Below are 15,621 nucleotides of genomic sequence, written 5' to 3' on the forward strand. Positions count from 1 at the left end.
ACCACACTACAAAATTAGTCCTAGACGCGCGAGACAACAACGCACCGATAACTCGGGCGGCCGTGGGATCACGGCCGTAACACGACTCGCGCACGTGCGCGAGGGCTTTGCGGCTTCCCGGGAAGCCGGTCGTTCACGAGCTTCTACGGCGGGACGGCTCAAACACACGCGGCAGCCGACAGCTGGGTGCCTCGACGAGGTCTCGTGCTTGAGATGGAGAACCAGCCAAACACCAAGAAACAAAGTGCGTTCAATCGCCACGCGGCGGACGCACTCATACACTAACCTAATGGCTCCACCTCAGAGCGCGAGCCGGTCGACATCGATGCTCGTGGCTTTACACAATTGTCAGAGGGTCACCTCGACGACGACCCTGGTCCTCTTCCTGCTCCCTCGAACCCTCTGGAATTCTCCGCTGGACACGCTCGCCAGGACGGGGCACTCTCGACGATATCAGGGATTCCGATAGCCAGGCCGATATTTCTCGCTCGCTTCCTCTACTGCACCATGCACACCGAACGCCAGGTCGCACGCAAAAGCCAAGAGGATCGCGTTCGATGCGCGATCGATGAGCCCTACCCCTCCCACAGAGTGCGCGATATCCTCGCGCCAAGCGGCGCGGCCTATCAGCGGCCGCCCTTATCTAGCCGTGACGTCACGGCAGAACAGTGTCGGGTCTCCGCAGGTTTTGTGCGGTCCCCGTCGGCATCCGACATCCTCGCCGCTCTCGTCCTCCTCGCGGACGACAGCAGCAAAATTTCCCTGCGACGATTCTTCGCCGCTACCCTCCTCGATGGACAACCGGCATTCGACGGCCCTCGTCTTGGCCATTCGTCCGCCCCAGCCTGTCCATCGCTGTGTCACTTGCGAGCCTCTTTTACGTGGCGTTTATCCGTCGCCACGTCTTGTCTCGTCCTCCTTTCCGTCGGCGGCTTCGCGTGCGCCGACCCTGGACGATCGCCTTCTCCTTTTCTTGCCGCTGTCCATCTCCCTCACCGCTGCTGGTCCTTAAGCCCAAATCACACTAGTGATTGACGATTGCGATTGACGATTGCGATTGACGATTAGCGATTATTTTTTAAACCAATCAGAGGAAAGCAGTCGCCAATTGAGATTAGCGATTGCCGTTTAGAAAACGCTTTATTTTATAATCGTCAATCGCAATCGGCAACCAATCGTAGCCAATAAAATAATCACGTGATTATTATAACCTAACAGGATTAGTAAAGTACTTGTACCCATGGTGGACGTCTGTCGTATCGTACGGAAAGCACTCTAATTATTAAAATTTTAACTCTAATTGTCACAATAATTAGCAATGATCAAGGTCCATATCTGTGTTCTTGATGGACGCCCTTGGTGGACGCCTGTGTCATAACTGTCATATCGTAAGAAAAGCACTCTATCTCTCATCCGGGAGTACCAAAGTGATAATAGAATATTCACAGTCAAGTGTATTTTGGCAACGTAGACTCAAGTGTAATTTTAAATACATATCTTAATAACGAGCAAAATGTCGCTCAATATTAATCAATATTATTGGCAACGTCTGCAGAAACGAAAATTATCAGCAGTTATAATTATTATGCTACTGGAATGTAATAATAAAAAACATAATAGAAGAAAATGGGTGCACCGATGTGTAGCCAAAAGAGAAGAAAAAGGTTTACATCACAATTTGTTCATGGAACTTAGTTTAGAAGATCCTAATAGATTCAGAAGGTATGTAAAAAAGTGTTTTCTTTTTTTAATAAACATTTAAAAGAAAAGCGTTGAAATATTTCTTACAACATTTATTACAGATGTTTGCGTATGGACACAGAAACATTTGAAGAACTTTTGGAGAGAGTTACTCCACTTATTGTGAAGAAAAATACGCATTTAAGAGAAAGCATTTCAGCAGCAGAAAGATTGTCTTTGACTTTACGTCATTTAGCTACAGGTAGTTAAAATTATTGCTTCTAAGAAACGTTTATCTACAATAAGATTATTGTATAATGTTACAAGAAAGATGCACATAACAGACGACCATGTTCCACAAACAGAGCCCATATACCATGAATTCATTTGTCAAATTCATAATTTTCTTATTTATATTAAAAAAAAAAAGACGATGGTCATAAAATATACCTGAGTTGGTAGAATATCACGATATCTTGTATAATTCAAGTTGAATTCTAAGAACAATCTTTAAAATTACTTCATTATAGTCTATTTAGATATTGTAGGACTGCATTGAAAAATTTTACTCGTCGGGTAAAGTAACTTTGAGTGATCAATCAGGATGAAGAAATCTTAATATTTCTTCGTCCTAATTGGTCACTCAAAGTTAATCTACCCGACGAGTACAATTTTCAAACGCAACCTAGGATGATTACTGATCATTAGTATTGTGGTTTTATAAAAAGCTGAATTTCAATCTAGCTTGTAGCAGAAATTTGTACAGGTATATACTCTCTATGTAATTTTGAGAAATATGTTACATATTAATTTTTTAACTGTAATCTATCTTGAAGGTCTTGAATGTGAATATCAAATTATTTAATTTAATGCATTAAATAATATTTTACAACTCCCTCTTTTCTTCTAAATTTGTATTTTTTTTTTAGGAGAGTCACAGGATTCGTTGTCAATGACTTTTAGAATAGGGCAAAGCACAATATCTGGCATTATAAAAGAAGTATGTCGAGCTATTATTGAAGTATTGAAGAAAGAATATTTAAAATTTCCTTCTTCTGAAATGGAGTGGCAAGAAGTTGCACGAAATTTTGATGAACTATGGCAATTTCAGAATTGCATAGGTGCAATTGACGGAAAGCACTGTAGAATTGATCCACCACTTAAATCAGGATCACTTTATTATTGTTACAAGGACTTCTTCAGTATTGTTTTAATGGCAGTTGTCGATGCTCATCTGCGTTTTATATACGTTGATATTGGGACAAATAGACGAATAAGTGATTCAGGAGTTTGGAACAAATGTACTCTCAAGGCTCGTTTGGAAAGCAACAGTATTCACATTCCAGATCCATCTACAATATTTGGCACAAGAGAAATATTTCCTTTTGTATTAGTAGGTGACGAAGGTTTTCCTTTGACAGAAAAACTTCTTATATCTTATCCTGTTCCTCAGTGTTCTGGAAGAAAAGATCGCAGAATTTTTAATTATAGGTATGATGATTTTTTAAATTTAATACTAAAATTATCCTTGGACCTATATTATATGGAACTGTTTTGAATGAATTCCAAATGGTTTACGAAATTATTTTTTCTGGAATAGAAATCTAAGAAATAATTAAACAATTTTTTTTGGAATTTAATCCAGATGTTTCCATAATATATGTTCAGATCATGATTTATATTTCACATTTTTTAGATTATCACGAGCTAGGCGTTGTGCAGAAAATGCCTTTGGTGTTCTTGGAGCCAGGTTCCACATATATCGGGCTGCAATGAGATATGACCCAGATGATGCTGAAAAGATAGTAATGGCAACTTGCTGTCTTCACAATTTATTACGGAGTAAAGTTGTTAGTAGGACTATATATACATCCCCAACATTTATTGATGAGGAACATATAATGTCAGGTGAAATCAGATTGGGTGATTTCCGGGCAGACGCAGCAAGTGGTTTAGTAAACTTAAGTAATCAAGGAAGAAATAGGCATGCAAATTCTGCTATTCAGCTAAGAAATAAATGGTGTCTTTATTTTCATACTGAGGGCGCTATGCCGTGGCAAGAGCGTATGGTGCGATAAATAAAATAACGTTATTATATTTTTATTCAAGTTATTATGTTATATTTGTTTCAACCTTTTTCTTTTATTTAGTTTGTTTATTCAAGATACAATATACACACATATATATACATATGCATATATAACATTGATTGATAATAATATACTGATTTGTAAGCAGAAATTGGAAATAAAAATTTCTCATAAAATAAACGTAAAATTATTTGTTAAAAAAATTATTTGAAAATGACGTTAAATATCATTTCAATGAAATTAATGCTATCTTGAATCTTATTGAAATAACAAAAACGTTAAAATTATATTAAGATATCACTTTGCTAGGATAACATTTTAATTATTTTTATTTTAAATGTGCATAATGTTAAGTATTAAATTTTTAAAAATGTTAAAATCTTATCTTATTCTAAATATTTTAATATATCTGTAATGTTACTGAACCTGTTTTTTTTAAACAAATAACGGTTATATAATAACTTTTTTTCATAGGAATATAATGCCCTTTAATAAAAATATGTTAAGTTACATGTAAATAGAAAAAAAACATTCTATGTTCTCTTTAAATAAACAGAAAATTGAATCAAATAAAATTTAGCAAAAACAACAAAACTAGCACACATGATGTATTATTTACTCTTGTGTTTCGGTACTTGCAAAAGTAGTGAGAATTGTCATAATCTTTGTTTCACAACGCAAACGTATATCTGGTTTCATTTCTCTTAATCGAGCAGCAATATATAAACCCAGATGTTCACAAGCATCAGTAGTATGATGAGGCTTTGATTGCTGAATTTTTGGCATTTTCTCACTACTTATTTTTTTTAATGCTTCTACTGCTTCTTCCATAACACATGACTTTTTCTTCATTGCTCCACGTTGTACGTAAACTGGATCTTTATCTAATCGCGTTCTTTTTTTAGTCACAAAAGTTAAATTCTCAGAAACAGGTTCAAAATTTTCTAAGTCACATTCAAATCCTTCAGATGACAATGATGATGTACCGGAAAATCCAACTGTTTCAATTGAAGACTGATTGAAACCTGTTTGGCTGTCATCTTGATGTGAAGCATGTAAAGATGCATTGGTATCAATACCCATTTCTAAAACATGGTCATACAATATACGTTTATAATAAAATTAAATATACAATCGGCCAAAAAAGACATCGTTTCTTCTAGAACTAATTATTAATTAAATTCTAGTAATAGTTACCTCTAAATTTGTATCAAAATACATATTGCTTTTAATTGAATTTACAAGATTATTGTTTCTTTCTTCGCTATCAGCTTGATTGTCTACAAGTACATCAAGATTTGATGAACTTTCCATTTGTACACAGGCTTTCTTTAAGAAGACTTGTGTAGAATGGCCACATAGGTTTGTAGATCTCATCAGTACCTTTTCCACTGCATCTTTGTTTTGACTCCCTTATTTTTTTTTCGTTATTCATAAACGTAGTTCTCATATTGATAAATCTTTCACGAACTATTTCAGCTAAAAAATAAAATAATTTAAACATTTATCTTAATAATAGAGAAGCATAACCTAAACTAATAATGTAACATCATTATATTACTTTAAAAACAAGGAAAAATTAGCTCTTCTGAAAACTCAGAAATGAAATTTAGATTGTATTCTTTTATTTACCTGTTGCATGTGGACCTACGATATCTGCTACCTCTTGCCACAGAGTTTCTTTCAAGTCTGTTCGCTTGTACATTGGATGAGAAACATCCCACAAATGCGGTCTATTTTTTACAGCATCAATTAATAAAACTTCTTGATCAGTACTAATTGCTTGCTTTTTTGGTGGCATTATGAATATTGTAAATAAATACACTTGAGTCAATTGCCAAAATACATTTGACTGTGAATGTTCGATTATCACTTTGGTATTCCAGGATGGGACATAGAGTGCTTTTCTTACGATATGACAGTTATGGCACAGGCGTCCACCAAGGGCGTCCATCAAGAACACAAGTATGGACCTTGATCATTACTAATTGTTATGATAATTAGAGTTAAAATTTTAATAATTAAAGCGCTTTCCGTACGATACGACAGACGTCCACCATGGGCACAAGTACTTTACTGATTCTGTTAGGTTATAATAATCACGTGATTATTTTATTGGCTACGATTGGTTGTCGATGGCGATTGACGATTATAAAATAGAGCGCTTTCTAAACGGCAATCGCTAATCTCAATCGGCGACTGCTTTGCTCTGATTGGTTGAAAAGTAATCGCCAATCATCAATCGCAATCGGCAATCGCTAGTGTGATTTGGGCTTTAGGCGACGTTTGTCGAGGTGCCAGGGATTACATGAAATAAGCCGCGAATAATTAAATGAAACTAATACGCTACGCAGTCCCGCCGGAGATTTCGCTCTCTCGCTGAGTGCCCGACCCGGTCATACGCACCTCCTCGCGCTACGCTTAGGCGGAGGACGAAGTGTCGAGGCAGATAAAAGAAACACGTCACTATATATATATATATATATATATATGAAATAAATATACTATTACTTAAATTATTTTTTTCCTATAACCTGTTTTCTCAAATTTACTTTCATATAATTTATCTGGCAACATAAGAGATAAATCTTTTTCCTTTATTGTCATGTTTATGCAAGTTTCGTTTCTTGCTTTTAATGACGACTTAATAACGCAAATGGCATTAATGCTTGCCGACAAAAGTTTATTACGTTTATTTGTTTTTATATCTGTTAAACGAAAAGACATTTTTTCCGCATCGGCATTTGAATTTGGAAGACATCAAATAGCATTCTGAACACTTTTTAAGTTTGGATATTTACCTTTATTATTAACGTTGTGACATTGCAAAATTCTTTTCCACATTTCGTCAAACGTTTGCTTTTCCTCATTTGTAAAGTCTGATGGCAATCTACTATCCATTCTTTCTTTAAATCATTTTCAAAACCACCGATAGTTTTGGCTACAAAAGAAACATCTTTAAATAATGTTTCTCTGTTATATAAATTTATATATGGTCCGAAAACATTTAACTTTGATAAAAATAAATTATTAGTGGGTAACCTTTTGCGAATTTCTTCTGCAGCAGTTACATAAAACGCCAAACAATTTTTTCGAACTGTTGCAATATTGTTTTCGTGACTGTGCATTTTTATTTTGTTAAGATAATCACCGCAATCGGATCCAAAAGTAATTTCATCAAGAACTTTAGGGTTTCCTTTTTCAGAGAATACTATGTTCATAATGTTCTCTGTTTAAAATTTCATAAGCTTATCTTTCAAAAAATGCTTGCAAATTTTAAACAGAAATTGGACTGATTTTGAATGTAATAAGTGTATCCGCATTTCTACTGCTTGAAAGAATGTATTGAATGTATTAAATTCATTTAATATATATTTTAAAAATGACGCTTTTATATTAATTTTGCGCATTATACTTAACAATTTTTCTCCTGACTTACTTTTTTCACTGACAACTTGCTCAGTTAGAAGAAGTTCAATCGTATGTCAAGATTGCAGAAGTCTATCTACGCATTGATAATGGGAAAGCCAACGTGTTTCACATAATTTTTTTAAATTTTAAATACTTATTTTCAAAACTAAAAGAAAATTCACGGAAAATAGCAGTACGTTTTGGACTGATGTTAACATATTTAGTAACTTTTTTTTATTGTTACAAACATTTGGTATCGTAATACAGCACGAGCTACTAACGTTGTCGAATAACAAGGACACGAAAATGTTATTACATTTGGACATAATTCTTCTAATTTTTTTTAAATGATTCTGGTTTCTCAGTCATAACAAACGCATTGTCACTTCACAAGGCAACAATATTTACAGAGGATATCTCTAATCGCCACATTTCACATTTGAATGCGTTAATTGATTTTCATGGCTGGAATCTTTAGCATCTATATCAATCAACTTTACTAAGTGCGTGCGAATATCTAATGTCTCGAAATCTACGTATCTTATGAGAATTGTCATCCATTTATCATTTGCAATATCAGACGTCTCATCTATATACCATATACGCAAAATTTTTGATTTTCAATGTTGTCCATGACACGTTCTCTCATCATTGGGTATACTGCATTTGTAACAACATTTCTGCATTCTGTACGACCCATTGTCATTTTTTTCAAGACATGTGGATCATCTAATAAATTTTGAAAAAATTCTAAAATGTGTTTTGCATTATCAAAAAGAATATTGAGAGTAGCAATTAATGTTGCATACCTCGTTTCAGCTTCTTTTCTACGATCTTGAAATGATAATTCGTAACTATATTCATTTATTGATGTAAATGATTCTTTACTAGATTGGTTTTTTTCAAAATTTATAAGTTTATCTAAATGTGTTTTGGATTCTGCGTGTCGTTCAATATGTGATAATCCACCTAATATACTTCCATATACAGGGTGTTCAAAAAGTCCCGGACCGGCGAAATATCTCGAAAACTAAGCATTTTAGAAAAAAATGTTTCAGATAAAAGTTGTAGGGTTTCAAAAGATCTATTTACTGATCTTATCGGTTTGACCTTGGATGGCGTCGCCAAGGTCAGATCGAAATTACATTAACTTTTTTAAATAGAACTGCCTACTTTTTATTGCATATTCTTGTAGCTTATCTCAAGACCTTTCCAAAACACTATAAACAAATGTATTTTCGTTAAGTATTTTTCGAGATGTAAAGCTTGAAAGTTACAGTACATTACAGTTTTCAAGCCTCACAACTCGGAAAGTACTCAACGAAAATAAACTTTCTTGTAGTGTTTTGGAAAGGTCTCGAAATCGATTACAAGAAAATGCAATAAAAAATATGCAGGGTGTTCAAAAAGTCCCGGACCGGTTGAATGTCCAGGACTTTTTGAACACCCTGCATATTTTTTATTGCATTTTCTTGTAATCAATTTTGAGACCTTTCTAAAACACTACAAGAAAATTTATTTTCGTTGAGTATTTTCCAAGTTGTGAGGCTTGAAAGCTGTAATGTACTGTAACATTCAAGCTTCACAACTCGAAAAATACTTAACGAAAATACATTTGTTTATAGTGTTTTGGAAAGGTCTTGAAATAAGCTACAAGAATATGCAATAAAAAGCAGGCAGTTCTATTTAAAAAAGTAAATGTGATTTTGATCTGACCTTGGCGACGCCATCCAAGGTCAAATTAATAAGATCAGTAAATAGATCTTTCGAAACCTTACAACTTTTATCTGAAACATTTTTTTCTAAAATGCTTAGTTTTCGAGATATTTCGCCGGTCCGGGACTTTTTGAACACCCTGTATATCGCAAATTGAACATAAAAATAAACTTTTATCATGTGCCACTTCGCGTAACCAACATTTATATTCATTAATTTCTAACCATTGTGGTTGAAATGTTTTATGTTTTTTTTTTGGATGTTTCATCATTGTTATCTGATAATTTTTTAAGTTTATTTTTATGACCCACAGAATCCATATGTCTCGAAACATGTGCAGAAGAGCATGACAAATTTTTATTGCTTACAGTGCAATGATTCAGAGAATTATCGGACGGAACTCCACGTATCCAAAATTTATATTGATCATCAAAAAGCCAAACTTCTGAGAAGGTTCGCTTTTTTTGATCGATTTATCACACATTTTCGTATAAAATAAATAAATAATGTATATTAATATTACAAATGTAAATGTCACCAAAAGAAATCTGGATCCCGTGGTTCGTTACTCCTACAATATTTATTGATTAAATCCTATTCTTTTTCCGAATGTGTGTGCGTGTGCGTGTGCGTGTGCGTCTGCGTGTGCGTGTGCGTATGTGTAAAAATTCGTTTTATCTCTTTGGTCGTAAATATTTGCCAACTGAAGACAGAGCTCTCATCAGCAGCAAGTCGTTGCGACCAAACAGATAACATAGCGCATAGAAAAACAATTGAAGCATATTTCAGAACAGTGATACCACATTTAGCCCGCGTTTCACTGATTAGTTGGTAAAAGCGCATGTGGACGTGCCTTTATCGATGATCCGTTGTCAGTTGTTTACGTTCCTGCAACAGCGACGGACAGCGATATGACAGGTTAGTTATTAATATTTTATTAATACTATCATAATGATAAAGTCAATCCATGTTGATTCGATGATTAAAGTAATTCTTTAACGGGGTTGTGCGTATAATAATTCAGACACGTATAATAATTAAGCGAATAAAAGAAATAATACATGGTACAATGGGTTATGTATACGTCTTGTTTACAAGTCTAACGAATCTTTTACCAGTAGGTAAGCTATGTAAATTAAAAATTGAATAACAATACAGAAAGTTAGAACGGAATAAAATTATTAATATATTTTAACGAGAAATAACTCATCAAGTCTATATCAAATAGACATCGAATCCATATAAAAATCATCGTTTTGACGTCGATTTTATTGTCATTTCTCGCTGGAGTACGGTTTTAATAATGACAAAGTAAAAATATATAACATCCCAGAGAATAAAAAAAAAAAAAATTATGTCATCAAGTCCGAGTTCATTTTGAGATGGAAAAAGAATTTTTTATAAAGTCAAAAACAGAATTTTTTGAATTTGGAAATGAACTCGTGAATTGACACAAACTTGTATTTAAAAAATTTTTTTTTAATTCTTTGGGATGTTATATATTTTTATTTTATCACTATTAAAATCACATTCCAGCGAGGCATGATAATGAAATCAACGTCAAAACGATAATTTTTATATGGAATCGATGTCTATTTGACATAGGCTTGATGAATTATTTCTCTTTGGATTATATTAATAATTTTATTCTGTTCTAACTTTCTGTATTGTTATTCAATTTATAATTTACATAGCTTATTTACTGATAAAAGATTTGTTAGACTTGTAAACAAGACGTATACATAATCCCTTGTATCATGTATTATTTTTTTTATTCGTTGAATTATTATACGTGTCTGAATTATTATACGCACAACTCCGTTAAGGAATTATTTTAATCATCAAATCAACATGGACTGACTTTATCATTATGTTAGTATTAATAAAATATTTATAAATAACCTGCCATATCGCTGTCTGTCGCTGTTGCAGGAACGTAAACAAATGACAACGGATCATCGATAAAGGCACGTCCACATGCGCTTTTACCAACTAATCTGTGAAACGCGGGCTAAATGTGGTATCACTGTTCTGAAATATGCTTCAATTGTTTTTCTATGCGCTATGTTATCTGTTTGGTCGCAACGTCTTGCTGCTGATGAGAGCTCCGTCTTCAGTTGGCAAATATTTACGACCAAAGAGGTAAAACGAATTTTTACACAACACACACACACCCACATATTCCGAGAGAGAATAGGATTTAATCAATAAATATTGTGGGAGTAACGAACCATGGAATCCAGATTTCTTTTGGTGACATTTACATTTGTAATATTAATATACATTATTTATTTATTTTATACGAAAATGTGTGATAAATCGATCAAAAAAAGCGAACCTTCTCAGAAGTTTGGCTTTTTGATGATCAATATAAATTTTGGATACGTGGAGTTCCGTCCGATAATTCTCTGAATCATTGCACTGTAAGCAATAAAAATTTATCATGCTCTTCTGCACATGTTTCGAGACATATGGATTCTGTGGGTCATACAAATAAACTTAAAAAATTATCAGATAACAATGATGAAACATCCCAAAAAAGACACAAAACATTTCAGCCACAATGGTTAGAAATTAATGAATATAAATGTTGGTTACGCGAAGTGGCAAATGATAAAAGTTTTTTTTTATGTTCAATTTGCGATATATATGGAAGTATATTAGGTGGATTATCACATATTGAACGACACGCAGAATCCAAAACACATTTAGATAAACTTATAAATTTTGAAAAGAACCAATCTAGTAAAGAATCATTTATATCAATAAATGAATATAGTTACGAATTATCATTTGAAGATCGTAAAAAAGAGGCTGAAACGAGGTATGCAACATTAATTGCTACGCTCAATATTCTTTTTGATAATGCAAAACACACTTTAGAATTTTTTCAAAATTTATTAGATGATCCACATGTCTTGAAAAAAATGACAATGGGTCGTACAGAGTGCAGAAATGTTGTTACAAATGCAGTATACCCAATGATGAGAGAACGTGTCGTGGACAATATTGAAAATCAAAAATTTTGCGTATATGGTATATAGATGAGACGTCTGATATTGCAAATGATAAATGGATGACAATTCTCGTAAGACACGTAGATTTCGAGACATTAGGTATTCGCACGCAGTTAGTAAAGTTGATTGATATAGAAGCTAAAGATTCCAGCCATGAAAACCAATTAACGCATTCAAATGTGAAATGTGGCGATTAGAGATACCATTTGTACATATTTTTGCCTTGTCAAGTGACAATGCGTTTGTTATGACTGAGAAACCAGAATCATTTAAAAAAAATTAGAAGAATTATGTCCAAATGTAATAACATTTTCGTGTCCTTGTTATTCGATAACGTTAGTAGCTCGTGCTGTATTACGATACCAAATGTTTGTAACAATAAAAAAAAGTTACTGAATATGTTAACATCAGTCCAAAACGTACTGCTATTTTCCGTGAATTTTCTTTTAGTTTTTAAAATAAGTATTTCAAATTTAAAAAAATTATGTGAAACACGCTGGCTTTCCCATTATCAATGCGTAGATAGTCTTCTGCAATCTTGGCATACGATTAAACTTTTTCTAACTGAGCAAGTTGTCAGTGAAAAAAGTAAGTCTGGAGAAAAATTGTTAAGTATAATGCGCAAAATTAATATAGAAGCGTTATTTTTAAAATATATATTCAATGAATTTAATACATTCAATGCATTCTTTTAAGCAGTAGAAATGCGTATACACTTATTACATTCAAAATCAGTCCAATTTCTGTTTAAAATTTGCAAACATTTTTTGAAAGATAAACTTATGAAATTTTTCACGGAGAACATTATGAACATAATATTCTCTTAAAAAGAAAACCCTAAAGTTCTTGATGAAATTACTTTTGGATCGGATTGCGATGATTATCTTAACAAAATAAAAATGCAGAGTCACGAAAACAATATTGCAACAGTTCGACAAAATTATTTGTCGTTTTATGTAACTGCTGCAGAAGAAATTCGCAAAAGGTTACTCACTAATAATTTATTTTTATCAAAGTTAAATGTTTTTCGATATATATAACTTTATATAATAGAGAACCATATATAACTTTATATAATAGAGAAACATTATTTAAAGATGTTTCGTTTATAGCCAAAATTATCGGTGGTTTTGAAGAAGATGGTTTAAAGAAAGAATGGATTGTATTGCTATTAGACTTTACAAATGAGGAAAAGCAAACTCTTTCAACAAAAACGTTTGTCGAAATGTGGAAAAGAATTTTGCAATGTTACAACGTTAATAATAAAGGTAAATATCCAAACTTAAAAAGTGTTCAGAATGCTGTTTGATGTCTTCCAAATTCAAATGTCGATGCGGAAAGAATGTCTTCTGGTTTAACAGATATAAAAACGAATAAACGTTATAAACTTTCATCGGCAAGCATTAATGCCATTTGCGTTATTAAGTCGTCATTAAAAGCAAGTAACGAAACCTGCATTAACATGACAATAAAGGAAAAAGATTTATCCCTTGTGTCGCCTGATAAATTATATGAAAGTAAATGTGAGGAAACAGGTTATAGGAAAAGAATAATTTAAGTAGTAGTTATATTTATTTCATATATATATATATATATATATATATATATATATATATATATATATATAACACATCGTTCAATAAGTCCCGAGACTAACCCAGAGATAACGCTAGTAGTACCAAGCTGGCCACGTTTCCCTAGAATGCGAACCTTCACATGAAACGTGTACAAATTTCACGTCGATCGGACCACAAACAGCTGAGTTATTGAGGTTAGAGCAAAGTCACTTTGTAATTTGTTTGAAAAATGGAAAAAAATTTAGTTTCGCGTGTTGATAAAGCATTGTTTTTTAATGGGTAAATTCCATCTAAATCAACGATTTGTCGTTGGTATGCTGAGTTTAAACGTGGTCGTACGGACACAAACGATGCGGAACGTTCGGGTAGGCCATTGGAAGCCGTTTACAAATTACAAAGTGACTTTGCTCTAACCTCAATAACTCAGCTGTTTGTGGTCCGATCGACGTGAAATTTGTACACGTTTCATGTGAAGGTTCGCATTCTAGGGAAACGTGGCCAGCTTGGTACTACTAGCGTTATCTCTGGGTTAGTCTCGGGACTTATTGAACGATGTGTTATATATATGTGTGTAAGGAAAATGTATTTCCTTCAATTCGAATGAGCCGCGCTCCTCATACTCGGCGCACCGTGTGAACTGACCCCGCTAGATGGAACAAGTACTACAAGAACTACATTGATTGATTACCGATAGAGCGGAAGAGAGTGATAGGAGATAAAGGAAGATCAAAAGGATCGAGCACATGTACACAAGGAAGAATCAGGAAAGAAAGATTAAACTTTGCTGTACAGGAAAAGATAGATTGTATAAGACTGAGGATCAAGCCAGTAAATAAAGAAGGGATAATAGTAGGCTTTAATTGTCGTTTCTTTGTTTACAGGTAAGCGTGTAAATATTGTAAATAACTCTAAATCGTGAATAAATTTCAAACTTTGTTTACAGAGAAACACATTGTGTCAATTATTATCAGTGAACAACCTATAAGATAATTATCTTATAAAACGACAATTTCAGTCGAGATGGAAAAACTACAATTCGAATTTGCAGTAACCGCATCATCCAAGGATGAGAAAACAAATATAATTGCCATAACCTCAATTAGTACAGAAGAAGGGAAAAGGTACGTTCTACCGGCAGAGTCTAGACATATAGGCTATCATAAGGAATTAATGAAAACAGAAAATTACAATAAACTAATGAACACTCTGAAAACAAGACATCAAAAAAGAAAAGTGTGGATAAAAATGACAGAAGACTTAAAAAAGATCTATATAGATGAAGATCAGAATCTACAGTTTGAGAATCAATATTTAGAAGAAATAGACGAGGATAAATCAGAAGATAAAACTCAAAAGGATAATTTAACAAAAATATTAGAAAAACTTGTAGAGTCAACACAAAGAAAGGAAGAAAAAAAAAAATTTTAAACAAATTTCAGAAAAGTTTATGATTGAAAAATTCACCAGCAAGCACTCGAATACGAAACAATGGGTAGAAACATTTGAGAAAGAGTGTACAAGATTTGATATTATAGAGGATGAAACAAAAATCGAAATACTAAGATTGTTTTTAGATAAATCTTGTTCAGACTGGCACTCTGCAACATTAACAAAGTTAACTGTCCAGGCAGGATGGGATGAATGGAAAGATAGATTTTTAGAAACTTTTGCGGATAAAGGATGGAGCACGGTGAAGTATGCTTTATCATTTAGATATAAAGAAGGATCACTTACGGATTATGCAATAAAGAAAGAAAAACTATTGTTGGACATGAATAAAAATATAGATTCACAAACATTGACAACCCTAATAGCAATTGGATTGCCAGAATTTATCATAAACAAAATAGATAGAGAACAATGCCAAAATTCAACCTCCTTATTTAATGAAATTAGGAAATATGAAAATCTAATATATAAAAAATCTTATCTACACAAAAATGAGGTTGGATATAAAAAGAAAAGTGAAGAAAAAAGACCGTGCAAAACATGCGAAAATTTAAACAAAGGCACTAGATACCACCCCGCAGAAAAATGCTGGTTCAAAACAAGAGAAGAAGAAAAACACACCAACACAATAAGTTTAGTAGGTAACAGCTCAGTCATTGATGTAGAGTTGAACACCGAGAA

General features: G+C 33.4%; 2 protein-coding genes across 2 annotated transcripts; one reads left to right on the forward strand and one right to left on the reverse strand.

Annotated features, from left to right (window-relative positions):
- Window positions 1–1,684: 1,684 nt before the first annotated feature.
- Window positions 1,685–3,758, forward strand: LOC105202641 (protein ANTAGONIST OF LIKE HETEROCHROMATIN PROTEIN 1-like). Its single transcript, XM_039447604.1, has 4 exons — window positions 1,685–1,722; window positions 1,803–1,942; window positions 2,610–3,171; window positions 3,377–3,758. Exons 1-4 carry the CDS (start codon window positions 1,685–1,687, stop codon window positions 3,756–3,758), a joined length of 1,122 nt encoding a protein of 373 aa, XP_039303538.1.
- Window positions 3,759–4,837: 1,079 nt separating this feature from the next.
- Window positions 4,838–5,586, reverse strand: LOC120357114. Its single transcript, XM_039446840.1, has 3 exons — window positions 5,403–5,586; window positions 4,968–5,249; window positions 4,838–4,855 (listed from the first exon to the last, which is right to left on the reverse strand). Exons 1-2 carry the CDS (start codon window positions 5,569–5,571, stop codon window positions 5,062–5,064), a joined length of 357 nt encoding a protein of 118 aa, XP_039302774.1. The 5' UTR covers window positions 5,572–5,586; the 3' UTR covers window positions 4,838–4,855; window positions 4,968–5,061.
- Window positions 5,587–15,621: the final 10,035 nt, after the last annotated feature.

The sequence above is a fragment of the Solenopsis invicta genome, chromosome 3, assembly GCF_016802725.1.
Source record: "Solenopsis invicta isolate M01_SB chromosome 3, UNIL_Sinv_3.0, whole genome shotgun sequence".
Lineage (NCBI taxonomy): Eukaryota > Metazoa > Arthropoda > Insecta > Hymenoptera > Formicidae > Solenopsis > Solenopsis invicta.